The sequence below is a fragment of the Strix aluco genome, chromosome 13 (assembly GCF_031877795.1).
Source record: "Strix aluco isolate bStrAlu1 chromosome 13, bStrAlu1.hap1, whole genome shotgun sequence".
In the NCBI taxonomy this organism is placed as follows: Eukaryota; Metazoa; Chordata; class Aves; order Strigiformes; family Strigidae; genus Strix; species Strix aluco.
This window is the reverse complement of record NC_133943.1, coordinates 6,473,984-6,499,759: the sequence shown is the minus strand read 5'-3', so window position 1 is coordinate 6,499,759 and position 25,776 is coordinate 6,473,984. Positions and strand designations below refer to the sequence as shown.

Here is a 25,776-nt window from a genome sequence, read left to right as displayed (position 1 = left end):
TGGCTTCAATTCCACCAAGTGCAAATCCAGAGCAAACATCATTGGCTTAAAAGGAGCTATTTTAGCCATGCAGCCCTGGTTACCAAAAGCCTGTGAGGGGATCCTTTCCCCTCTCTGTTTTCCCCCTGTTGTAGCCTCTGGCTCTTGTGAACAGTGAAACAGGGGAGTCCCTGAGGGCATCACTCTGTTCACATACCTATAGGGCTCCCAGCCTGGTTAATGTGCAGCAGATCAGAGCAAAACATGTGCTAAACTCGGACCCCAGCCTCAGGCAGCCAGTCACACAGGGCTTGTTGCCTTACCATCCCTGAGGATGGCAGTCAGTGGTGAAGACGCCTGTCCAGGGAGAGGCAAGCACTGGGCAGCAAGAAGCGCAGACATGAGGAGCCCATCTGCACAGCCCTGTCTCATCGATGTCTTTCATCCCCTCCTCTGTCATCTCCCGCAGACGCAGCGGGCAGTGACGGAGCCTGAGCGCCGGTCCCTGCAGACACACACGGAGCTCTCCAGTATCCTGACCCTCCACAACGTCAGCCAGCAGGACCTGGGCAAGTACACGTGCACCGCCAGCAACGGTGCCCAGATGCTGGAAGAGAGCACCGACGTCATCGTGCACGGTACGGCACCTTCCACTCCCTCGCAGAGCCACAGCCAGAGCCGAGCTGCAAGCAGAGCAATCCCCAGACTGCTTAGGCAGAGGGGCTCCTGCACCTGCATCCCACTCTGCTTTAGTAAGACTCAGCCTTCCTCCAGTCCCTCAGCCCTTCTGCGCCCCAGCACCGCACTGGGAGCACAATCACATTCATCAGGGTGCCGAGATGACAAGAGAGAGAGAGATATGCAAAAACCAAATTGGCCCAAATGCCAGTGGGATGGCAGGACACAGAGGTCTGATGGCGCTGCAGCAGAGGTAGTGCCCCTGTGGCACGGCTGGCCTGGGAGGCACCCGGCTGTGGGTGCACAAGGTGCCATCAGCACTTGGGCAGCTGTGTCCTGGCAGCGGAAAGTCACGGGCAGCACAGCCTCCCTGCGTTCCCATGGCTCCCCACAGCAAGGCAGAGGCAGCTCTTCAACTGCTGGAGTGGCAGCACTGTGCTGGCCTGCCCAGTCCTGCCTGACACCCAATCCCTTCTGCTCCAGGGAGGGGGCCCTGCTGGGATCAGGGATGTGGAAGAGGGGTTGGGGGTCATATGGGCAGATGAGACAATAGCATATTTTGGTTATTTTGACTTCATCGTTGTAGAGAGTATCATTTTCAACTGTACTGCCACAACGCCCCACCTGTCCTTGGTCCTGTGGAGAGCAGCAGATCTTGGTGACAGCCTGTCCCTTTGTGCTCTCCTCTCCTCCATGCTGACCTTTTTTTTTGCAGAAAAGCCCTTCATCAATGTAGAGTGGAGGAAGGGCCCAGTGATAGAAGCCACTGCAGGAGACGAAGCCGTGAAGCTGCCAGTGAAAGTCGTGGCTTATCCCCCACCAGACTTCCAGTGGTAACGCACCTTTCTTAGCCTGAGCCACCTTCTCCTTTCCTCCTTCCCTCTGCCAAGTAGGGAAGCCTAGGCTGGCCTCCTTGCTAGGTCCTTCTGTGGCCAAGATTGTCCCAGATGTCACTTTTTTCCGTGGTCATTTCTCCCACCTACCCTGGCTCTCAGCTGCACAGCTTGGGACAGGAGGAGGTGAGGTCTGGGGGAGAAGTACCAAAGGTCCTGGCCTGGCTTGGCAGCTCTGCACTGTTTGGAAGGGCCAAGTGGAGCTCCCACAGGAGCTGCCCCTCTCGTGCCCCTGCAGCAGGGATCATGGCTGCCCAGAAGGCGCAAGAGAATGAGCCGGGTTGTGCACCGCATTGTGCTGCACTGCCACCTGAGCTGGCTGGGACCTGGGAGCTTTGCACCTGCACACTGCTCAGGGCAGAGCTACAACATCCCCGACCCACACACATCCATACGAGACAATGCACAGACCCATAACTCGGGTCCAGGGAACGCTCAGGGCTCTCTCCAGAGAGGTCCCCAGTGCTAGCAAGGAGCACCCTGACTGTGCTCTCGTGGCGACCAGCAAACCCCTGCCCAGCTGCCAGTGGGACACTTCCTCCCCATGGCTGCATTTTCTCTCTGCCTCCCCGCAGGTACAAGGACGGGAAGCTAATTCCCAAGCAATCTCAATCTTCAATGCAGATCAAGGATGTGTCGGAGCAGCACGCTGGGACATACACACTGGTTCTGCGGAACAGGCTGGCGGGGCTGGAGAAGCACATCAGCCTCCAGTTAATCGTCAATGGTAAGAGAGGGGGCAAGGGCTGGGGCCGGGGGGAGAGTGCTGAGCCCATGCCCCCAGCCTTCGGGCTGCTCCGAGACCAAGTCCCCATTGCAGTCCTAAAGCAGTTGGGACCTACATCATCTCCTCCCCCATTGCTGAGGGATGCTCTAGTTACAGGGAGCCTGTTTCCCTGTGGCCGGGGCAATACAGCACGGTTTTGTTCCTGACTCTATCACTCTGGGCAGGATATGTCCTTGCTCAGGGGCTGTTTCCCAACTGCAGTTGGAGATGCTGCTGAGGGTAACCCTGACTGTTGCTAACTTGAGGGCAGGGCATCTGCAACACACATGAAGCCTGAAGCTGGAGCAGTTCCTCTGGGTGGAAGCTCCTAGGGAGTTTTCCACCTGGCAGAAACTGGTCCCTGTCATGTAGGAACAAGATGCCAGCACAAAAAGTGCTGGAAGGGCACTGCTGCCCGGAGATTTGTCTCCAGCAGGCTCTGTAGCCCCGTGCTGGGGGCTGCCAGACAGTGCTTTGAGCCCTGCAGCATCCAGACAGTCACACTCTGCAGAGGAAGGAGAAATGACATCACTTGAATCTGCCTAAGTATAACCTGCTCTGCCTTGCAGGCCTGAGCTGCGCTGAGGGCCATAGTGCTTTAGTGCTCAGTCTCTCTATAGATGGGCCTGGGAAGGGCTGTGCCTGCCCTGGGGATGCAGCAGCTGAGCCTGTGGCTGCTCACGGTGTCACTCTGATCCTTGCAGTTCCTCCACGCATCCATGAGAAGGAAGCCTCTTCCCCCAGCATCTACTCCCGGAGGAGCCCCCAGGCCCTCACCTGCACAGTCTATGGCATCCCAGCACCGGAGGTGATCCAGTGGCAGTGGAGGCCGTGGATGCCCTGTCGGATGTTCTCCCGCCGCAGCCTGTAAGTGACATTTCTTCCAACACCCGTGTCCTACCAGGCCAACCAGCATGGCGTTACGGGCTCCTTGTGACCGTGGCTGTGTCCCAGACCCCGTCTTGCTTTTGCTCTCCCAGCCACGACATGGCAAGAGGAGGAGAGCACTGACTGATAGCTCGGAGCACCGTACAACCCCTCACCCTCGGTGGGGAGCCGAGTGGAACCCACCAGAGACACTTATGCTCCGTGTCAGGATTTTGCCCAGCCTGGCTGGTCCCAAACACCAAGGGCTTCCACATCTGCATCTGTCAGAGGATGTTCATGGCACAGCCACTCCTCACAGCACCTGCAATAAAACCACTGACTGCTGTGCTAATGGGGAAACTGAGGCAGACTGCAGAACACATTGTCACAGCCCCTTGGTGAGACCCTGAGACAGCAGCTGGGGCTCACCCCATTCCTGCCCTGAGGTCCCTGTGGTATTTCTGGTCCTTCACCTTCTGCTGGGTAATGATGGAAGCAAAAGTGCTCATAGGCAGGGGAACAGAGCTGCTGCATGCGGGGAAGAGTTGCTGAATCCGGGGGAAGCACCAGATCTCTGCCCGTTGCCGTGAGGGTTTGCCAGGAGGGTGTTGGTGCAGGCAGCACCAGTAGGTAGGCAGGAAGGATGCGTGCCCATTGCCTGTGCCCTGGGAAGTTGGGGCAGCACCAGGCAGGGCTGCAGTGGCATTTTTTAGCAGCAGCCTCGCAGGAAGAAGGAAAAGGGATGCTGGGGAGTTGTAGCCAGAGCAGTCAGGGTGGAGGACATCAGAGTGCCTGGAGGAAGCCAGGTCCCGCAGCCCTGTGCAGGCTGTTGCCGAGCCAGGGACACCAGAGCACTCTCCACCTCATGCAAGTGCACTGTGGCCCTGTCAGGAAGCAGAGGGGCCCATGAATTATGAACACTGTCTCCCAAGGCCACCATATTTCTGCCTAGTATAGTTCCAGAGGATGCAGGAGGCTTCTTTTGAGTTTCCTGTTGTTTACACAGCTCACTAATGTGCTCGCCCCGCTGAGCGCTCTGCCCCGCACTGCCAGCACGCACCCGTGCTGCTGCTCTTGGGCACTCAGCTCCCCACTGCTTCCCTGTCGCCATAAGCCCTCTCCCTCCACACCTCCCACCCTGGATTTTGGGCAGACCCTCCCATCTTCCTGCTCCTCCTGCATTTCAGCAGCACGCTGCAGGCTGCAGCATCCCAACTCCCTGACAGATTTGGGCACTTGTCCCCACTCGCCTGTCTCAGCCCAGAGGGGTACCACCATGCTGCTGTGAGACACCAGCAGGATCTCTACTTGGGATGTTTCCCTCCTGGTATTTGTTGAATCAGGGGTGGCAGGAACACCCTTGGGTGCTGCAGCCTCTGCTCTCCAGGCCAGCATCCAGCCAGGCTGTGACATCCTTGACTCACAGTCCCAGCAGGGCTTTAAGGCCTTGTTGCTGAGCAAAGTGGCATCAAGGACTGCCCCAGGCACACATGAATGGATTTCACCCCTGCCTTTCTCCACCCCTAGCATGGAAGGATGAAACTGCCTGGGACACCAGTATCCATTCCCTGCCTCAATTTTCACATCCATAGATAACGTTTGCCTCACTCGTGATTGCAGAGCACCCTTACAGAACACATTAGAACTATGTAACCAAGAGACCCGGGAAATTTAGCACAGTCAGAGGACAGGGGCATCAATTCTCAGGCACAATGCTATTTTTGCAGCGTTTTTTCCAGCTGACCCTCTCTCCATCTCTCTTCTCTTTTTCCTGCTCCTCCACGGCTGCTGGATTAGCAATAGCAGGCACCGGGCAGCAAGGCGGCATCAGCGTGACCGGATGCCTGAGTGCAAGGACTGGAAAGATGTGTCGCAGCAGGATGCGGTGAACCCCATTGAGAGCATTGACACCTGGGTGGAGTTCGTGGAGGGACGGAACAAGGTGAGGCTGTAGCCCCAAACCCATCCTGGAGAGGGAAGCTGGAGACAGGCACCTTCCGAGGGGTCCTTTGCAATCAGCCAGCAAAAGTGGCCTGGAAACGAGCCTGGCAGAGACAGATTTGGGGAGGGCTTCACACCTCTGCTTCTAAAGTAAACCATGAGCAGCCTTCCCAGCTCTGGGGCTCGGCAGTACCAGGCAGCCCCAGGGCGAGGGAGAGCTGTCATCTTTGAGAAATTACCCTGCGTCCAGAGAGGCTCCCACTGGGGCCGACTGCGCAGGAGGGTTTACACTGATCGCTGTTGAACACAGGGCACCGAGCTGGGGAGGGCACGGGGGACGTGTGCTGTGGGGGCTCCTGTGGTCATTTTTGGTCATTTTTGAGCATTCCTGCTTGAGCTGCTTTCAGAGAGCCAAACCCTGCAGAGCAGGCTGGGCAGCTGGGAAGGGAGAGCAGGAGTCACAGACCGACCAGGAAATCTCTGACCTCGGGAACATGCGTGTGTGTGTGGTGGGGCATTTCATCCAGCTGCCCCCATCCCGGTGGGATGAGGGTGGTATGGAGATGCTGGTGTCCATCCGCTACAGGTCTGTGAGTGAGAGCTTGTGTGCCCCACAGAGCCCACTTCTCCATCACAGCGTTTCCTCTCTGGAAGGAACATCTCTCCCTCACTGCAGCGTGTGACCTGCAAACAGCCAGACACTGCTTGCTGCTTGTTTCTTTCTGTCTCTCTGGTCGCTGTGAGTGTCAGGTCTGCACCATGACGGGGTTCCTGTTCCCGCTGGTGTCGGGCACCAGCCGCTCGCAGAGGGCTGCAGAACAAACAAACGGGCCCCCGTTTCCGAAAGTCACTTCCTGTTTTCCTACACACCTCCAAAGGCACTTCCCGTCTCCTGGCCCGGCCGGGAGTTCATCACTCTGCCAGAAGGGTGGCAGGGGCAGATGCTGCTCCTCCCAGAGCAGCCGATGGGAGAGGCAGGGATTGGTGTTCCCCCGGGAGGCGAGCAGGGGTGGAGGGAGCTCCTGGGTGAGAAGCCCTTGTGTCCCCCTCCAAATGTGACTCTTGTCTTGGTCCCTTTTGATCTTTCCCTTTTTTCCTCATTCTTTTCCTCCTATTCCTCAGCTGTGTCCTTCTCATTCCATCTATTTGGTTGTAACTGTCCTGGAGGTCCAACTTTGGTTGTGCAGCCCAGGGACATGCAAGAGCTCTGGGAGGAGAGAGCTTTCCCACTCGCGGTGGGATGCTATGTTCATAAATCTGCTTTCTCTCCCTCTCCTCCTTTCTGCCTGTCCTTTCTTACCATCCTCCTCTGTTTTTTATTCTGTCCAGTAAGGCCAGAATGAGCCACAGGGTGTGCAGTGCACAGCCATGCACTGCAGACAGCAGGATGATGTCAAATCCAGAAACCCCAACTCAAACGTAACGGTGCAGATTAGAAGGAAAATCCCCAAGAAACAGGAAAGGCAGCATACAAAAGTGCCAGCAATAGGGTCACTTCAGCTGTATTGAATAACCCCAAGAAACGGAAAAGGCAATGCACAAAAGTACTAGTAATAAGGTCACTTCAGCTGTATTGAATATGCACTGAATGAATGACTGTTCCTTCTAATTAACACAAGCTAATACATTGCCACTTAGAACGGAAATGCTTCCCAAAGTCTATGGGATGAATAGTAAAAAGTAGTAGCAAAGTAGTTTCCCTGTAGGAACACAATTTCTTTTCATCTTAAACATTGTCTCATCAGAGGGATTTTTGCATGTGATTAACTTGTCATTTAAACGAGGAGGGAGGAGAAACCTGTGCTTCAAACTGCAGATCTCCTCTAAGGGGAGTGCTTGTAACACATTTGGCAGCTGAGCTGGGAGGAGGCGAGCAGCTTTACTCCCCAGCTGCCTTTCCTGGCTTATTTGGAGGCAGCATCTCCTGGGTCTGTGCTCCCAGACAGCAGCCTGGCTGTTTGCCCAATCTTAGTCATGTCTTGCTGGAAGGAGGGAGGAGGAAGCTTTTAGGACCATGTCTATGTACGCTTGGAATTCAACGGGAGAGTGTGACAGCTCTTCCTGAACTGGTGACAGCTGGGATGCTTTCACAGGTTTGATTTCTCCTTATGGATAAAAGGAGTGCTTGTCAGTCTGTAAGTACTGGTAAACTCCACTGAACTCTGTGGGACACTAAGCAGTCACTTCATGGCAGAGGGCTCAGGGAATCAAAGCCTCAGTGTCCTTTCCCTTTCTCCCTACTGTTACAAAGCTTGGCAGGAGCTTGGCCATGTCCTCAGCCCTGCATCGTGTTTTTGCCCCCCTTGCTAGGCACAGGCCTGGCCCTGTGGTGACCTGAGTGGCTTAGCAAGAAGTTTGCTCCCATGGAGAGGCATCTGTGCTGGCTGGGCTCTGTAAAAAGGAGCAGAGATCAAGAATAAAACCATGTCGCTGTTGTTAGAGCCAGCAGATGACGCTTGAAATGCACAAGGCTCTATTGAATAAGGGACTATTTTTGCATAACCCTTTCCCAGGTACAGGTGCCGCCTGGAGCCAGGCTTGCTGTGTGCTTTACTGTGTGCCAGAGAGCAGCACCGATCCTACTGCTCTTCCCTCTTGCTCTTCCTAACTCCTTCTTATGCTCTCTTCCCCCATCAGACAGTCAGCAAACTGGCCATCCAGGAGGCCAACGTCTCAGTCATGTACAAGTGTATCGCCTCTAATAAAGTGGGTCGAGACGAGCGGCTGATTTACTTCTACGTGACCAGTGAGTACTGCGGACATCCCCTCCACCTGCATCAGCCGAGCTCTCTGCTTGAAATAGGCAGGTCCCTAGACCTGCCGGGTCCTGTCATTCACAGTTAACACCTTGAACAATGGCCGGGAAGCCAGCAGGAAAGCAGGGCTACCCCCAGAGCTCTGCTGAGTGGCAAAAATCTGGAGCCCTGGCAGCAGATAGCGCAGGCAGAGTTTGGCAGGCAGACCGGGGAACGAGCCGGCGCTGCCTGGGCCTCGGCCCTGGAGCAGCCCTGGCAGGTCCCTGGGCTTGGGCCGTCCTGCTGGCTCTGGCCCAGGCGGCTCCCTGGCCTGGGATGTCCCTGGTCCACGAGCATCCTCTAGTGGCACTGCCCGACCGGCTCCCAGCAGGGTCCTGCTGGCCCAGGCCCCACGGCGGGGGCCCCACGGGATTTTGGGGGTGGAGGAAGCGGAGAGCCCAGCAGCGTGGGCTGGAGTCCTGGCCCATATGGGGCCGCACACCCTTCCTGCCAGCGGGACCCCGTGCCGGCAGGAGTCTGTCCCTGTCCGCTGGGGCCAGCGAGCCCAGCAAGGACACAGCAGAGGCTTATCTTCACGCCTCTCCGGACAGTCCCCAGAAGCCTGGGCTCGTGGCCCTCACAGGTAGCACCTGTGCTGTCAGGGCCACCAGCTTCTGAGGAGGCAGGGGAACATCTTCAGTCGCTGCTCCAGTAACGCTCTGCGTGTGCGGTGGTCGAGCCTGGCTGTGTAACTGCCTGCACGTGCAAAAGCAGGCACGTGTGCAATCCAGAATGCTGCAGCTGAGCTGAGAGCAGTAACAGCCTAATTCAGACCTCCCAGGCTTGTTTCATTTGTGACCCCTTCTTAATATGATCCTGGGACTTCAGCACATCCCTTAGCACTTGCTGGGCTTAAGCTGTTGGTCGCTGGCAGTTTGCATGTCACAGTTCTGTCTAGATGGGTTTCCTTTACCCTGGCTGAGGACAGGGCGGTCTCGGAGAGCTGAGCCCAAGGAGACAGTTTCATTGTGTCTGGCAGCTCAGCCATGAAAACTCATTCACATGTTCGTTTCCTTCCTGAAAGCCATTCCAGACGGGTTTGAGATTGAGTCCCAGCCCTCGGAAGAGCCCATAGAGGGGCAGGACCTACAGCTGAGCTGCAATGCAGACAACTACACCTATGAGAACCTGCAGTGGTATCGGCTGAACCTCTCCAAGCTCCATGACGAGGAGGGCAACCCCCTCGTGCTGGACTGCAAGAACGTCCACCACTATGCCACCAAGATGCAGGGGGAGCTGCGCTTCCAGCCCGACTCCAACGACGCGACCTTGCTGCTCACCATCCCCAACATCTCCCTGGGCGAGGAGGGAGACTATGTGTGCGAGGTGCAGAACAGGAAGACCCGGGAGAAGCACTGCCACAAGAAATACATCTCTGTGCAGGGTGAGGGTCCACAGGGCAGGCGGGAGTGACAGAGGAGAGCTGGTGCTCTTGCTGCCATCAGCTTCCCGGTCCATTCCCAGGGGAAGCCATGCAAGCAAGCTAAACTCAAGGTGGCAAAGGCAGGGCACCTGGGTTCTCAAGACACCCTTCAGCAGGGGTCAGAGACCCAAAGCCCCCCAGGAACACAGATATTCTTTTGATCAATCAGTTTCCCGTTTTCCCCTCCTCCTCTTTGTGCTGCTCCTCCAGCCCTGGAGATCCCCCGCCTCAAGCAGAACCTGACAGACATTTGGGTGAACATCAGCGACTCCATAGAGATGCGCTGTAAGGTGGACGGCAACCACATTCCTGAAATCAGCTGGTACAAAGACGAGAAACTGGTGGAAGAAGTGTCAGGTACAGTGGGCTGGGGGTGAATCAAAGGCAGGGCATCATGTCTGGTGGCTGGAGAGCTGAACATTGCTGGGTTCTGGGAGTTGCTGTGCCCAGGCAAAGGCTCCCATTCTCTGAATTGGCTGAACTCTGGTTTTAATCATGTTCTATCCCAGTTTGATGCAGTCTCACTGGGCAAGTCTATGCCCTAAGGCCTGGCTCAGCACTGTCTGTGCATGTGCACATTCAGCTGGAGAGCAGAGAGAGAGAAATCATTCATCTTCTTACTCCCAGCCCAGTGCCTGGCATCTCTGCTCAGGCAGGAACCAACCCAGATCCCATGGAAGGAACATGGGAAGGATCCAGGCACGTTGCAGAGGGAAAAGAACAGGTCCTGGGGCTGAAGCAGAGCTTGACACACCAGCTGGACTGCCTGGGCACTGTCCCCACCCCGCACTGTCTGCAAGGGTTTCGTCCCCTCCATACACTGCTGGGGGAAGGCCCCTCCAGGGTATTTCTGGGGACATCAGGCCACAGAAGAGAGCCTCTAACAGCTGATGCCATTTCATTCTGCCATCTAAAATGAACCAGCCAAAAAATAGGAGCCTTATTTTGAGCCTGAATGAGTCCGGTATACTAATTCCCCCTCCCTGTGAGTGACCACCGCAACTCTCCATGCCTTACAGGGATTGATCTGGCGGACTTCAACCAGAGGCTGAGCATTCAGAGGGTGAGGGAGGAGGATGCTGGGCTCTACCTGTGCAGCGTCTGCAACGCTAAGGGCTGTGTGAACTCCTCGGCCAGCGTCTCTGTGGAAGGTACCAGCAGCCACAACACCCCTGGGGATGAAGGGGGGGAGTAGGAGTGTGGCCAAGGTCCCATGCCTCTTCCCTGTGACACCAGGCAGTGGGAGCAGTGAAAGCCCTGAGGCCTTGGTGGTGGCATGGTGCTCTCACAGGAGGATCTGTAGTCCAGAGCACGTTTAGCTCAGGCAAACTCACCTCCCCAGTCTCCCCACATCCTGAAGCAAGGCACAAGGGATAGCTGAGCTGGGGCACGGAATGGGAATCTCTGAAGCTACGATTTCCTTCTTATCCCACAGGCTCTGATGACAGGACCAATGTGGAGATTGTCATCCTGATTGGGACTGGGATTATCGCTGTTTTCTTCTGGATCCTCCTTATCCTTATCTTCTGTAACATCAAAAGGGTATGTGACTGTGTCTGTCCCAGGGCAGGGGAGGTGGCTTAGCAGGGCTTGGGGCAACACCATTGCTGTGATGTGGGGCTGTATGATAGCACCCGCTGAAAGGAGGTCACTGAGTGTTGCTTCAGGCACTCTCACTGCCAAGGACAGGGTGAACAAGGGCTGTGGTAAAGGACGTGACAGGGAATGGCCTTTGCCAGGGGGAAGGAGGTCAAGGCAGGCAAAGAAACAAATCCCCACCGGGAGTCAACACCCAGTGCAGGGAGGACATCTCCTCACCCTGTGTTGGCTGATTTCTGCAGCCTGCCCACGCAGACATCAAGACAGGCTACCTCTCCATCATCATGGACCCTGGCGAGGTGCCCTTGGAGGAGCAGTGCGAGTACCTGCCCTATGATTCCAGCAAGTGGGAGTTCCCACGAGACCGCCTGCGCCTAGGTGAGCCAGACCCCCTCCCTGCCATGGCACGCTGCAGCCAGGGCTTCCCACCTGCCCTTCAAACTCACCCTCCAGGTTTTTACACACCTCTGCATTTAATGCCTTCTCTCTGCCTCAGGCTTCCCATCTTCTTCCCCAGACTGTCCCTGAAGCCCAGATGTGCCTGGGAAATTTCTTTGGGTCTGACTATGGACAGATCTGAGCCAACTGTAAGCCCAGACTCTCCCAGTGTACCCACACGGGCATCACTGAGACCAGAAGACCTCTGGGCCTGCTTTAAAACACATCCCCATATTCTCCAAGTGGCAATCTGGACAGAACAGCCCAGTCCACAGCAGGTACCCCGAGCTCAGGACCAGGACCGCATGCATTATCCTCTTCATGCTGAGACACCCACCTGCACTCTCTTCTCTCCAGGAGAGTTAAAAGGGCTGCAGACTACCTTTGAGGCACAGAGCAGTGACATTAGTCCTGGCTGCTCAGCTGCAAGGTGTCACATTTATACCTTTCCCACACGCTCTGCTCGAGGGCAACAAACAGCCCCTCACTTCTGCAGGGCCATTTCCTTCCTTTGCTTTGTCCATGCCAGCTCTGTCTCAGTTCCTCCCATCATCCCTTCTCTTATTCTCACCAACAGAGCAAGCAGCCACCTGGGAAGGGCACACGTTCCACTCCTTCCTTTTCCTTTATGATGTTTTTTCATTCTTCTTCCCATGGTTTCCTGTTTGGATTTTTGTTTTTTCATTCCATTCTGCCTGTGGTGCACCTGCCTTCCTTCACACTGCCTCTCTCCTTGCCCATAGGTAAAGTCCTGGGTCACGGTGCCTTTGGGAAGGTGGTGGAAGCATCAGCATTTGGGATCAATAAAAGTAACAGCTGTGAGACTGTAGCAGTCAAAATGCTGAAAGGTATGTGGACAGCACAGCAGAATATGCAGTCTGTGTAGACAGCAAAGAATGAGGCACCCACCAGGGAATGTCTGCCCTGTAAATGCCTGTCTTTTGCATAAGGCATTTGCTAAGACCCTGGAAAATGTTTTATCTCCTTCAAGCACTCATGGGTGCTTCTGCTTGAGCCAGCCCTGAACTAGGGGAGAGGAGCTGGAGACAGCCTTTTAATTTATGGCTTCTTGGCCTCAACACAGTTGATCCTCTTGGCCTCCCCTCGTGGATGCTTTAGCCCCATTCAGCTGCACTGGGAGGCACATGGCAGAACAGACAGCAGGGACTTGGGGAACTCGGCTTCCAAGGAAATTTAGCTATCTGCAAAGGCAGAGAATGAAATATGTCTGAAAGGACAAACAAAAACCCAGAGCCCCTCTCTTTGGCAGGTCACTGAAAGAAGTGTTGCTCCCAGTTGCCTTCTTCCAAATACGCCTGTATTTTGTGTTTATTGGCCAGGTTCAGAGCTGGGTAAGGAGGCAGGTTGCAGCTCTTACCCAGCTCTGAGGGCTAAATTGGCTTTGCACCCAAAGCCTGGTCAATTCAGAGTGAGATTTTAAGCTTTTATAGCCACGTTTGAAAACAAGCATCCAAAACATTATTTTGTAATTTGGCACCCAGCAAAATGCCAAGGCAGTCTCTGGCCAGCGGTGGCCTGTATGTGGAAACAGAGTCACAGCTCATCTCAGCAGTACTTACCACTGCAAGTGTACAGATGATCTGCACAGCAATTGCAGGAGGTCTGGCCGTGCAAGGTTGCTTTACAGTCCTTTCAGGTATGGCTCTCACCTGGCCGATCAGCTGCAGAGGATGCTTCTGTCCCTCAGACTAAATTTACAAACTCTCAAGTGAGGCAAAATGCATATGGAGAAGTATGAAAAAGGCACACAAAACCAGAGAACACACCCTGAGGGTAAAAAGGATCAAGAGTTGATGTGAATTAGACACTCGCAGAGAAGATGCAGTACAGAGAGCTGGCAGGGGCACAACACTGTGTTTGCTATTGGAGAGGAATCATAAAAAGATATTCTGGGTTTGAGCTGAGACAGCTCCTGTCTTCAGTCATGATCAAAAGACTCGGATGCCTTTTGTTTCTAATTTTCCTTCAAATTGTTTTATAGCTTGTTATCTCTGTTTGGAGGCCAAAAGGGCAGAGATTCAAACATGCGCATGTGTATGTAAGCTGCAAGTGATCTTTTTCCCTGCACAACTATCACAAGGAAAAATCTGTTGGGCACAAGTTGTGTTGTCCTTTTCTCTGTGTCCCTGCACCTGCAGGGAGCACCCTACATGTTACAGCAGAGATCCTGGGATCTCCAGACAAGGCTCTGACATTTCATATGGAAACATAACAATAACAAAATGTACTAAGGCTTTGGGGTCACAGCCTCCTCAGCAAGACTCACATTAACACTCTGCTAAGAAAAAGGTGGTGAGGGGGAGTGAAAAGCTGTGAGGAGGTGTCATGACATGGTCTGTGTGTTTCCAGAGGGAGCTACTGCAAGCGAGCACAAGGCACTGATGTCAGAGCTGAAGATCCTCATTCACATCGGGAATCATCTCAACGTGGTGAATTTGCTGGGTGCCTGTACAAAACCCAATGGTAAATATTCCAGGGCAACAAGTTGTGTCTGCTCCCAGACATCACTGTGTGTCCCCTGTGTCCTTTCTGCTGTCCACGTTTGTGATGCCAGTGACATGGGGGGATGTTATCGGTGTGTCTGTGTGCACTTAGGGCAGGTACCACAGCTCAGCGGGGCTGCACATAACATGAGTCGAGGCAAATTCTGACCATCCCAAGCCCTTACCTCTTCCCCTGATCTTTGGTGTCTTCTTGCCAGGTCCACTCATGGTTATTGTTGAGTTCTGCAAGTATGGAAACCTCTCCAACTATCTGCGGACCAAGCGGGAAGGATTCAGTCCTTACAGGGTAAGTAGCTTCTTTTGCCTCTAGGGACCTAGGGAAGGAAGAGGTGTAGCCTGAAACATGATCTGCCACTGAGACAAAGCCACCCTCTGTCTAGCAGCGGGGCAACTTTACACAGTGATCTTGGTTCATGTGCACATCAGGGAAGTAATTTCTTTCTGCAATGGAAGATAAGTGCTTCCAGGCCAGAATTACAGTCTAAGAACAGGAAAAGACTGTGCAGCTCATGGGTGCAGGGGTTACAGTGTGTGTTGCCTGCTGAGTTTTTTGGTTTGGTCTCCTTGCCAGGAGAAGTCTCCCAGGCTGCGTATTCAGGTCCAGTCCATCGTGGAGGCAGTGAGGGCAGACAGGAGGAGTCGTTCCGGGACTAGCGACAGCGCTATCTTCAACCGCTTTCTGATGCACAAGAGCCAGCCCGCGCAGCCGATCCAGGAAGGTAATGCTCCGGCCTTGGCAGCGGCTCCTCACCTGGTCCACCAAAGAAATGCCAGGCTTGGCTAAACCGGGGAATGGGCAGGGCATGACCGTGGGGAGCTGGGACCCAGCCTTGGAGCTGATCGCTCTGCTCTTGCAAGGCAGTTCCCTGAACAGGGCTGCTACAGTCACCTGTTGTCTCTTGTAATAGACTCTCAAAATCCAGAAGGGAGGATTAAATCCCTTTGGATTTTTTTAGCCTAGAGAAAGGAGAATTGAGGGGGATTTCAGTGGGTCCTGCCTAGGACAGGAATGATGAGCTGACCTTCAAAGTCCCTTCCAGCCCTGTTCCCCACAACTCTGATGTGCTGGAGGCTCATTCTCCTCACACTTGAGCAGGTTCCTGCCATGTGCTTTCTGCCACCTAAAATCCTAGAGGGGAGCTGGTTATTCCCATCAGCACTGAGGACTAGGCTGGTTGTATCCCGCAGTCCTGGAGAGAGGCAAGGAGGACAGGAGACTGCTCACTGTCTAATTGTTTTCTTGTACTCCTGGACAGTGGATGACTTGTGGCAAAGTCCCTTGACAATGGAAGACCTGATCTGCTACAGCTTCCAGGTAGCACGTGGCATGGAGTTTCTGGCATCCCGGAAGGTGAGTTCACCCTTTCCTTCGCTCCTCTTCTTTTGTGCATGCCTGACCAGAGAAGACCTGCCTACAGCCACTTTACAGGTGACACACAGAGAGATTCTCAGGAAGTCTGATGTAGCCCTGTGTACACAAAGATGGGAAGTTAGTCCTCTTGCATTTTGTCCTCTCCTTAACCATCTTTTTAAATGTTTATCTCATTTTCACTTCCACCATTCCCTATTACAGCTCAGTTTCGCAAGGGGAGGAGGATGCTCTTCACTTTCTGATGGTGGCTCCTGTCCCTCTGATTTTGCCCCTTCCTCTTTGTGTGCCCTCAGTGCATCCACAGAGACCTGGCAGCTCGCAATATCCTGCTGTCAGAGAACAATGTGGTAAAGATCTGTGACTTCGGCCTGGCCCGGGATATCTACAAGGACCCCGACTATGTCAGGAAAGGCAGTGTGAGTACCATCTTCTCAAACCCTATACAGATAAGGCCCTTTTGAGATGTTCATAAACCACTCTGGGGATGGAATAAACTGAGGAAAAGATGAAAAAAGAGTGGAACCACTTGTGTGGCTGGGACCAGGAACCATTGGCCTAATGATGTATGCACTGTCCTTCCTCCACCAGCAGACCGCTGCCTCCTTCCTTCTTCCCCTCAGCCTGTCATTAAATTACTCTTTTTTCTTTATACTCTTTTTTTCCCCTTTCCATGTCTCCATCCCTCCCTCTGGCCTAACCAAACCTCCATTCCTCTCATGGAGAGAGGAGCAGGGCTATTGGCTCTGGTTTACTTGCATCCTTTTTATGCCATTGCTACAAGAAGGGCTGTCCTGGGATGTGTCCCTGACTGAATGCTTGTGCCTTGCCTCTCCCTCCTGCAGGCCCGTCTCCCACTGAAGTGGATGGCTCCAGAGAGCATCTTCGACAAGGTCTACACTACCCAGAGTGATGTCTGGTCCTTTGGGGTCCTCCTCTGGGAAATCTTCTCGCTAGGTGAGTGCTAATGAGGGTGACATGCTGCTGAGGGAGACCTCTCTTCCCACGTAGCAGCTTGGTGGGTGAGCCTGTGGGAGGCCCTGACGCTCTGAAGCACGTCTAAAGAGTGATGGGAAGAGACATCAGTGTAGGCAAAAACAATATGGAGGCCATATCCACCCACAAAGAGGGTGATGGGGAGACAGGCATCCAGAAGTGGCCTCCAGCTCACTGAGGAAGAGGGGCTTGTCTCAGGCAACACTGAGGACTTGGGCTGTGTATGAGAAGTGACCACATCTCTCGGTGTTTTGGGAGGAAGGTCAGTCTCAGAAGGACTGCTTTCTGATGGCACATTTCATGTTCCCACCCCTCTTCAAACCTCCTTTAGGGGCATCTCCGTACCCTGGAGTCCAGATCAACGAGGAGTTCTGTCAGAGGCTCAAAGATGGTACCAGGATGAGAGCCCCAGAGTATGCCACATCAGAAATGTGAGTCAGAAACCCTACGGATCCCAGCACTGGCTAGAGCAGAGCCCTCTGAGGGATGGTAGGAACCTCCCAGATGCCAGCACTGGGCAGGACAGGCCCCTCTGTGGGATGTAAAGACCTTTCGTCCAGGGTGGGAGATAAGCCAACACATCCTTCACTCCAGGAAGCTGCCTGAGGGCAAGCCAGATGGGTTCGAATCAGAGCTATCTAGGTACCCTTGCGTACCCACACTGGGATGGGTCTGTAAGTGGGCAAATGTGCTTTCCCTCTCCGAAGGGTATCAGGGGTGTCTGAATTAGCTCCTTGTGTGCTCTTACATTCAGTGCATAATGAACCAACCCCCTTCCAGTAGGTCCACACAGCCAGTGTGCTGGGGGGTGCTGAGCTTTCCTTCCCAGTGCAGGCACCACCTGGGTGGGAGCTGCAGAGTGGGGTAGGAGGGGGTTTAAAGCCATGGCATGAAACCTGCATCTCTTCTTGGCAGTTACCGTATAATGCTGAGCTGCTGGCACGGCGATCCCAAGGAGAGACCAACCTTCTCCGACCTGGTGGAGATACTGGGGAACCTTCTTCAGGAAAACGTCCAGCAGGTGAAAACCTCTCTGTGTCTGTGCTCAGCTCCAGACAGCTCTTTCTTCTCGCACTGCTAGTTCCCTTGCTGTGCCCTCCTCTGACTCCCTGGCCAATGCAATACCTTTGCGTAGGCCAAGGGATAACACAGGGTTTCCTGGATCAGAGAGGTCTGTTTCCCAGAGCTACCAAAGAGCTCATTTCTGCAGTATCCCTCTTGCTTCATCCTAATATAGCTCCACTCCTTGCAGGGTGGGTGCCCTCTCAGTCGTCATTCCAGTATTTCCATCCTAATCCCCAGATGATTATTTGAAATTTTTTAGCTGAGTCAAGGCCCTGGCGCTCCTGCCTCCCACACCCCCGCATAATGAAAACCAGGAGTTCACCAGGGTTTCTGAAACTCTATCCTCAGAGCTAAATGTCAGGGCCATGTGAACCAAACAACTGTTCCATTACAGCAGTCAGATACACAAATTTCTGTGAAACTATTACTAATCACTGCCATGCAGTAACTCACCAGGACTTTTAACTGCAGTGAGCATGCAGCTCTGATTTTAACATTTACTTGATGTTCCATTTCATAAGACGATGGCTAAATGCTTAAATACGAGTACTGTCATCCTAACATCCCTGATTTTAACCTTTCAGCACTGGATCCCAGCACAGGCATGACTAAGCCACAGTGATGTGCCCCCAGAACACAGTGCTCTGTCCATGTAGGCTAGAGAACTCTAGGTGCTGTAGGACACACACCTCCATGCGCCTGCAACACTTGCAGCTGCTTAACACAGAGGGCGTAGAAATCCTCAGCCAGATATTTTGTCCCAGAGAAACAAAAGACAAACCAGAAACCTTCCTCCCCAGCAATGACAGGTTCTGCTTGTAGCACTCTTTCTTGTGGGAAAGCCCTCCCCTTCTTGTAAGGCCACTCACTGTTCTTCCTACCAGGAAGGGAAGGATTACATCCCGCTGAATGACTCTCACAGCTCAGAAGATGATGGTTTCTCCCAGGTGCCTTCCTCTGCCCAGCAAAACTCAGATGAAGAGGACTTTGACATGAGGATACGCTGCCACAGCCTAGCAGCAAGGTGAATCCCCTCTGAAAAGGGCAGAGAGCACCCAGCAGGCAGCCAGGAGCCTGAGGGATATGGGGTGAACCCAGTAGCAAGAGGCTGGAAAAATCCCAGGTGATCAAGTGTGATCCAATCATTTAGGCCATAGCATCTTGCTTATAAAAGCAAAATCACTTTCTTTTGCTGATGAGAAAGACCCCTTGATGTGTAAGCCTATGACGTTCCTTCTCCTGCCCCCACCTACACTGCCAGAGCATCATGTTCCACTAAAGGTGTCGTGGCCCATCAGGTAGATGAGGAAAGAACGTGTCAGCTGGGTCTCTGCCCCTCTGATAGTGCAGGAGCTTCATTCTGTCTGTTCCTAACTAACCCAAACAATTAGGCCTAGGCTTCTTGTCTCCGGGGAGCTGTGATAGTGTGATATCTGGGATCTAGATGACATTACTATGCTGCTCCAAAGTGGAGAGATAGTCAGGGCCTGATGCAATCAGGAATTCTGGGTGCTCCCCACTGCAGAAGTAGTATGGGGCTAAGGTGACCCCATTCCCCTTCCAGAATCCACCGTTTGGGTCATCCGCCTCTCTGCATACTTTGGTTGCATGGAGAGGACGTTGGGTTCAGGTCCTGTTTATTCAGGACATTGACTCTGTTGGTTTTACTGAATACAGTATGCTTCTGTCAGCAGATACTACAACTGTGTCTCGTTCCCTGGTTGTTTGACGGGAGGAAATCAGATCAGGTGTCCATCCAGGATAAAGACATTTGAAGAGTTTCCCATGACACATACAATGTACAAGGCACACCCGGTGAGTAGCATCTGAGTGGGGTTGAGCAGGGGGCAAAGAAATGTTCAGCTGTTTCCTGACACCTTTGCTGTTAAGATCATGGAAGGAAGATCACTCCTATCTAATGTCAGTCTGTCTGTGTCATTCCTGTTCAATCCGTCCAGTCCTATGCACATTCATTTCTCCACTTGGCACATAGGGGTTTCTCTACAGTACAGCTCATACTGCCTGTGTGTGAAACAGGGAGGTTAGACCTACAAGCAAGGACTATGAAGGACCTCAGAGAAGAGCCTGCTCTTAACCCTTCTCAAATCTGTAAACATGGCCTGGTTAAGCATACTGAAATCCAGCCAGGACTAGGTAAATCCAGAGTGTTTGTCTGCGCCTCCCCTGTCTTGACCCACGTGGCAGTGTGCAGTAGGAGCCCTCCTGGTGTCTCTGAACTGGGCTGGTACTTATATATTCTATAGTGGCAAAACTTAAGTCATCCCCTTAGTCTCAGAGGAAAATCTCACCTCTCACAGATTTGATTGTCCAGGCAGGGAGCACTCTTTTTCCCCAACTGAACTGCACTGAACTGCACACACAAATCCTACCTTTGTACATACTGCTTTTAAGAAGGCACCTAAGAAAATCAGTTCCAGCAAGACCAGGGAGCATGCTGGTAAAATGTCCCTACTCCTTTCTTCCCATCACAGATACACATGATCTCATCTCCTGAATGATTCCTCCTCCCTCCCCACTCTGATCAGTCGGCAGGGATGTTACTGATAACTCCTGTTGCTTCCTTCCAGGACAATCAGACAGACAGTGGGATGGTTCTGGCATCTGAGGAATTTGAGAGGATAGAAAACCGACACAGAAAAGAAGGTGGATTCAGGTACTCCTTAAGTCTAGCCACTCAGACCTTCCTGCTGTCAAATGCAGTGAGACCAGGGGGCAGCTTTTGGTGTCTCCCTGTAGTGTATACCCCTTGGGGCTCTCAGCAGCAGCAGGGCCGTGGGCCCTGAGCCAGAAAAGATCATGCACACATTCACGAGAGGCAAAATGCACAAAGAACAGACCTGCCTGTTGCTTCCTAGGGTTTAAAACTATAATATAAACTGTGCACATTCAATGAGAATGTGTCCGTTAAGATAATGAGGCACAGTGGAGTGATGGTGTTAATAAGACTCTTAATGCTTATTGCCATTTTCTGGTGAAATGTGTCAGGGCTTGTTCAAGCAGTGGCAGGTGGGATGGACGGAAACTCTGTGGCTGCCACGTCCCTCCCCCAGCCCTGACCCATGTGGTCCAGGGCCCAGATGTGGCATTGCGGGGATGGTGCAGGCCTTAGGACTCCCCACATGCTGGTACTGAGCCTGGCAGGTTGAGCTGGCACTCTCGGGGCTGGTAATGTTATGGATGGTTACATCCTTGCCCCAGGCTTGAAAACTGGGCAAGAATTTGTCCAGCTCATCTCTGCTTGATCATCAGAGCAGGCTGGGACCTTGTCTCCGTGACAGTGTGTTGAGTGAGCCTTGTCAGCTCATGTGTAGACAAGGCCAGTCCCAAGCCTCTTCCTCACCTCCTCTGCCTCCCAACATCCAATCAGACTGGTCATTGTCTCTTCCCTTGGCTATAGCCCTGTGGCCTCTCTGCTGTTGTATCAGACTGTCTCCTGCTTCTTGTCCTTGTCCTCTCTTCCCTAAGGCATGTTCCCATTGTCTCCTACACCATGGGCTACCTGGCGTCCCGTCTCCTGGAAAACACTGCCCTTAAACCTCTCCTTGAATGTGTCCCTGACCTCACTCTTGTGACTTCTTGCCAGTCTCCTGGTACTGGCAAGCACTGAGATGGAGTTGCTGATTTCCTCCCACGTCTTCTTCATCATCTTCGTTTCCTTCCCCCCGTCCTGGCTGTTGGTTTCTATCAGTTTCTGTTACTCCTGCCAGGTCTAGGAGCAACTGAGGCAATGTCTCTTGTCTCTCCCCACTCATTGGGGTCCCAACCCTTCACTGGGCTTCCCAAAGGTATCTAGAAAAGCTGAAATTACTCCATCGTCAGGTTATGTGCAGATTTTTCACAAAACATACAGGCTGTGCTTCGGTTTAGAGCAAGGCCTGGTGTTGTGCCTTGAAATGGAGGTATAGGTCTATTCCTGATCCCGCTTCTGCCCCGTGCTTTAGCAGATGAAGTTTCTGAAGCTGGGATCTATCTAAGCAGGACAGAGGCTTTCCAGGAGTGCTCAGATTGATATTCTGTCTCTCTCTCCCTCACAGCAGTAAAGGGCCCAGCCGAACTGCGGAGCTGCCAGGGGAACAGTCAGACCTGCGGGGCAGGTGTCGGCCGTTGTACGTGTCCCAAGTCGGAGGCCAGACTTTTTACAACAGTGAATACGGGGAGCTGTCAGAACACTCTGAGGACGGCAGCTGCACCCCGCCTGGAGAGGGGGCCAGTCCCCCCACTCTCCACGCTTCCTTCTTCTCTGAGCAGTACTAATGGCATCAGGCTCTGGAGGTGCCTGCTGAGGCATCCCCTCTCACCCTCCAGGCATGTCATCAGGGTCACTCAGCTTCTCCTTCAACCTATGCCCAACCCCAGCAAGGAACCTACCCCGAACGGATGGGGCACACCAATGTCCCTGGAACCGCAGCACGATGGCCCACGCAGCACCTCCAGCTGTGGCTTCCCCGTGCCAGGACTGGAGAGAGCACCTCGCTGATTCCTCACGTTTCTTTTCTTCCTGCGGCTCAGACAGATGCATTCTGCCGGCAAGTGGGTGCCTGTGTTCAGCACTACAGCACCTTCTGCCTAGCATCCAGCCTCCACTCAGATCAGCTTCCCATTCAGAAAGCCCATTTCAGGTCAGATATAAATAGATCTGTCTTAGTCTCAAGTTTCTTCCTGGTGTGCAGCCTGAATGTTTTTCCTTGGATTGCTTCCTCCTCCTCTCCTCATGATGTCAGCTGCTGAGCTGTGGAGCAGAATCAAAGGGAAGAAATCCCTAGTGGTATTAGCAGCAAGAGCAGGACATTTTAAAGAGGTGTATGAAGAGATCCCAAGGGATCTTTGTAAATGTTCATGCACACTGTTCATTCTGGGTAGGTGCCAGCCTCTCCATCTCCTCTGCAAGCAACACCCACACCCCTCTCATCTCTGCTGGGGGGAAACTTGTCAATCTGCCTTATCACCAGGATTATTTTAGCCATCTCAACACAGCTAGTGCTGAGTGTGTCATCAGCTGATGGCTAGAGCCCTCCCAGTGAGATAAATAGCAACTCTTTTTGCAGGCCCTGTGCAAAACGGGGTTTTATATGATCCGTGCTGGGAGCAGGTTACTCACAGGTCTGCTGCTCTCACCTTCCCCTTCTCCCAGAGCAGTGCTGACATCATTTGTTGCTCGAGTGAGAAATTAAAGCAAAGCTGTATTAATTTCAGCTGGCTTCTAAACATAGAGCAAAAATGGGTTGTTTGCTGAGAGGAAAAGGATCAAAGTGGTAGGGAGCGAAATGTTTATTTTCAAGTGGCTGCAAGGGTTTTCGGAAACAATGGAAGGAACAGAGCTCCAGCAATGAGGTGCCCTAGGTTGCATCCCTTCGTGTGTTGGCATCACTGAGCCCATGGAGGGCAGCACCTGGCCGGGGCTCAAGCCCCAGTTCTCCCGGATGGACAGTTCTGCACCATGACCTCTCCTGTCGCCCTAGTTCCCTGGCTCTAAGGAGGCACTCTCTGCCCAACGGGCTCCTCTGCAGTTTCTGTTGCAGAGCCACCAGCACAGTGTACCTGTCTCTGGAGGATTGAGGAACATTTATTTGCTGAGGAAACATCTCATCACTTGGGCCTTTTGTTTCTAAAAGATACCACGTGAATTCAGAGCTCTGGGGAACCTCCGCGGCCCCTCTCTACAGATTTCTGTGCTGCTGCCTCACCACTTCCCACCTACTTCTTTCCATCCTGCTCACTACCAGAGTCATCTGGGTGAAGAGGCTCATCTGAACAGCTTGTCATCATCTCTTCTCCCACCTGCCCATGGCTGGCAGAGCTCCTTGCACCAGGGCATCTCAGCACCGGGGAGTTTCTGCCTGCAGGCCACACTGTGCACAGAGCCAAGGGTTTGGTTTGGACTTTTGAAATTGTGTTTCCTGTCAGACGTACTGCTTTCCCAAACTGTAGTTCTTTTCCAGCAGATGGTTTTATGCGTTTCCTGACGTGAGCCTGTGAGTCCTCACGGATGACTTTCCCAAGTCTTAATTATAGTTCTCTGCACAAGTGTAATGGGGAGATTTATTTAGCACATGGGAAAAGCATGCCTGTCATTCAGATTCTCTAAGCCTGTGCAGAGCGCTCAACGTTCCCCTCCCTCTTCATGTCAGCAGGATGACATGGCTGCGATTTCCATGGCAAAAAGAGGCACAAAACCGGACCAGCTTGAGCCAAACTGGCTCAGGATGTGGAATTGGAAACTGCATGTAACAATGAATTCCCTGACTTCTACTGGTGTCCCCTGAAGTTGCCAGGAATTTAAGCATCTTTAAGTAATTGTTCTGACTCAGTAAGAATCCTCTGGCAGGAGATGCTGGAGAGCCAGGCCAGGGAAGTAGGACAGCCAACAGGGTGTAGGCCAGACCAAATTCTCTTGCCCTCATCTTGCCCTGGTTTTGAACTGGTGGTTCCCTTGACAGAAGGAAGGCTGCACATGCCCCATGCTGCTGGGGGTCTCCACTGGCATTCACATGGGTGGAAGGAGACAGACAGCTGAGCTAAATTCAGGCTGCTTGCTGGGTGATGTGCATCCACAGGACCCAGGCTCTCTTGTTTCCAGTGTTTCACAAACAGTTTCTGCCTGGAAACACGGCCCCGTCTGAGAGAGGGTCCAAGAAAGAGTCCTATAAATAAAAGTTGAAAACCAGAATTCCAACGTAGCTGCAAGTCCTTATCCATATGTAAGGGATAGAAACGTACTAGCAAAGTCCAACACTTGCAGGGCACTGGCAGGATTCCTCAGCAGAAAGGGGACAGAGGCATCTGAGCGCCCTGGCTGACTGTCAGCACTCCCAACCAGCCAGGACAGCTGCATTTTGCCTCTAGGTTCAGCTGTAAATTGCTCACAAGCATCCTTGTGGAGAAGGGTTACTTCATTAGAGCCATTGTTAACAATCCCCTGCTTCGCTCTGGGGAAAGCACTGGTGTGACACCTGATTTTTGAACATTCAAATCATTCAACTCCACAGAAGTTTATTTTCTCTCTTTTGCACCATCTTGATGGGGGGGTGGAATCAGATCCTATTCTATCTGTGTCAACAGCATTGCATGAACAATGTAGCCATGATACGAGCAAATGCTGGCTCCTCTTCAGACACTCCTGCTGATGAAGAACAATTGTAGTGTGGGGTACTGAAGAGCTGTTGAGACAATTGTACTTTTGCTCTCTTAAAAGTACACTAAAATTAGAGTGTACAAACCTCATGCCCTTCCCCACACTCTTGCATTATTTCTGGCTTTTTTTTTACAGTCTCCAGATGAGCATGAGCATGAAATGAAGCTGGTCTGTTTTGGTTTTAAGATGTGAGGCAATGGTGTTGTCTGTCTTTCCACAGTGACAAGGGAGTATTTCAACTTTTAAAACCCAGGGTTCGATAACTGTGCCTGCTCCATTCACAATGCACTGTTTTGTTTTGTTTGGGCTTTTTAGTGGAACTCAACATTGAAGCTAAGCTATTTATCCTTTAAAATGACTGTTGCCAGTCGACGCGCAGTCTCATTTTTCCTTACAAAGTGTTGGTGTTGAGAGGACATTCCTCCCTCGTGAAAACAAAGCGTTGGATCCCCTACTTGCAAATACACGTGCGTGTCTGAAGAAAAACCTGTGTATCAAGTAACACTTCATTTATATTGCAATATTTTATCCTGGTACCTGTTGTTGCTACAGCAGCATTCAATGTTTCAGTGGGCTGCCTTCGACGCAAGTAAGTTACAATATGGGTTATGTGCGAGTACAGAAGTGTGGTCTGTGTGTGTGAGTGAGTATTTTGTGGGTGAGCGTGTGGGTGTTTGCACGTGTGAAGTTTTCCTACCAGTGAGCATATGTGAGTGTTTATAACTCACGTTGAGTCTTGTCTCTGGAAGTTCACGGTTATATATCAAACCAGTTAGAACACTGCTTTCTTTCCTCTCCTCCTATAGTACTTGTTATCCTTTGTCATTAAGAGTTTTGTTGTAATATCTAAATGTGAAAATGAATAAAGTCATAACTGGCAGCTGCCCTCTGGTTCCTGGAGGCCACCGCTGCCCGCGGGTGCCACGGCACTCCGCTCCCGGCTCCCCACGCAGCTCCGCGCAGCCTGACTCTGGCCAAAGCAATTACCACATTTTGGGTTTATTATTTTTACTTTCGTCTCCCTTTGTATTTCCCCGCAGCCTCTGGGAAACAGATGGCCTTTGTGGCATTTCCATCCAGGATGAAACTCGGTCTTTTCTCATGATGAAGCCGGATACGCTTTGGTTAACTTGCTGGCAGGAGCCGGCAGCCCAGCACCCAGCCCTTCGCCCCGCCGCCATCGCCCCCAGACGCGCGCCCCTTCCTCACCGCCTCGGCCCCGCAGTCTGGGACCCCGCGGCCCCTCTCTGCCCTCCTTTCCCCACACAGCCGCGACGGGCGCCGGGAGG

The 25,776-nt window shown here is 52.8% G+C and overlaps 1 protein-coding gene across 6 annotated transcripts in view; it reads left to right on the top strand.

Moving 5' to 3' along the window:
- The window catches only part of FLT4 (fms related receptor tyrosine kinase 4), a 60,056-nt gene extending 34,689 nt beyond the window's left edge, over positions 1-25,367 (top strand). Inside the window, exons 7-30 of one of the 6 annotated variants that reach the window (XM_074838531.1) lie at positions 449-617; positions 1,373-1,490; positions 2,126-2,277; positions 3,021-3,183; positions 4,990-5,125; positions 7,762-7,870; positions 8,944-9,303; positions 9,553-9,699; positions 10,362-10,493; positions 10,778-10,884; positions 11,184-11,319; positions 12,123-12,227; positions 13,750-13,863; positions 14,102-14,190; positions 14,476-14,623; positions 15,161-15,255; positions 15,570-15,692; positions 16,119-16,230; positions 16,601-16,700; positions 17,185-17,290; positions 18,219-18,358; positions 19,029-19,149; positions 19,923-20,008; positions 21,390-25,367. In XM_074838531.1, coding sequence (XP_074694632.1) covers positions 449-617; positions 1,373-1,490; positions 2,126-2,277; positions 3,021-3,183; positions 4,990-5,125; positions 7,762-7,870; positions 8,944-9,303; positions 9,553-9,699; positions 10,362-10,493; positions 10,778-10,884; positions 11,184-11,319; positions 12,123-12,227; positions 13,750-13,863; positions 14,102-14,190; positions 14,476-14,623; positions 15,161-15,255; positions 15,570-15,692; positions 16,119-16,230; positions 16,601-16,700; positions 17,185-17,290; positions 18,219-18,358; positions 19,029-19,149; positions 19,923-20,008; positions 21,390-21,609 — 3,288 coding nt within the window. In that variant the 3' untranslated portion in view covers positions 21,610-25,367. Of the gene's footprint in view, positions 1-448; positions 618-1,372; positions 1,491-2,125; positions 2,278-3,020; positions 3,184-4,980; positions 5,126-7,761; positions 7,871-8,943; positions 9,304-9,552; positions 9,700-10,361; positions 10,494-10,777; positions 10,885-11,183; positions 11,320-12,122; positions 12,228-13,749; positions 13,864-14,101; positions 14,191-14,475; positions 14,624-15,160; positions 15,256-15,569; positions 15,693-16,118; positions 16,231-16,600; positions 16,701-17,184; positions 17,291-18,218; positions 18,359-19,028; positions 19,150-19,826; positions 19,868-19,922; positions 20,009-21,389 lie in introns of those variants that run through there. The other 5 variants (XM_074838532.1, XM_074838530.1, XM_074838529.1 and 2 more) reach the window with 5 other exon arrangements.
- The last annotated feature ends 409 nt before the right edge of the window (positions 25,368-25,776 follow it).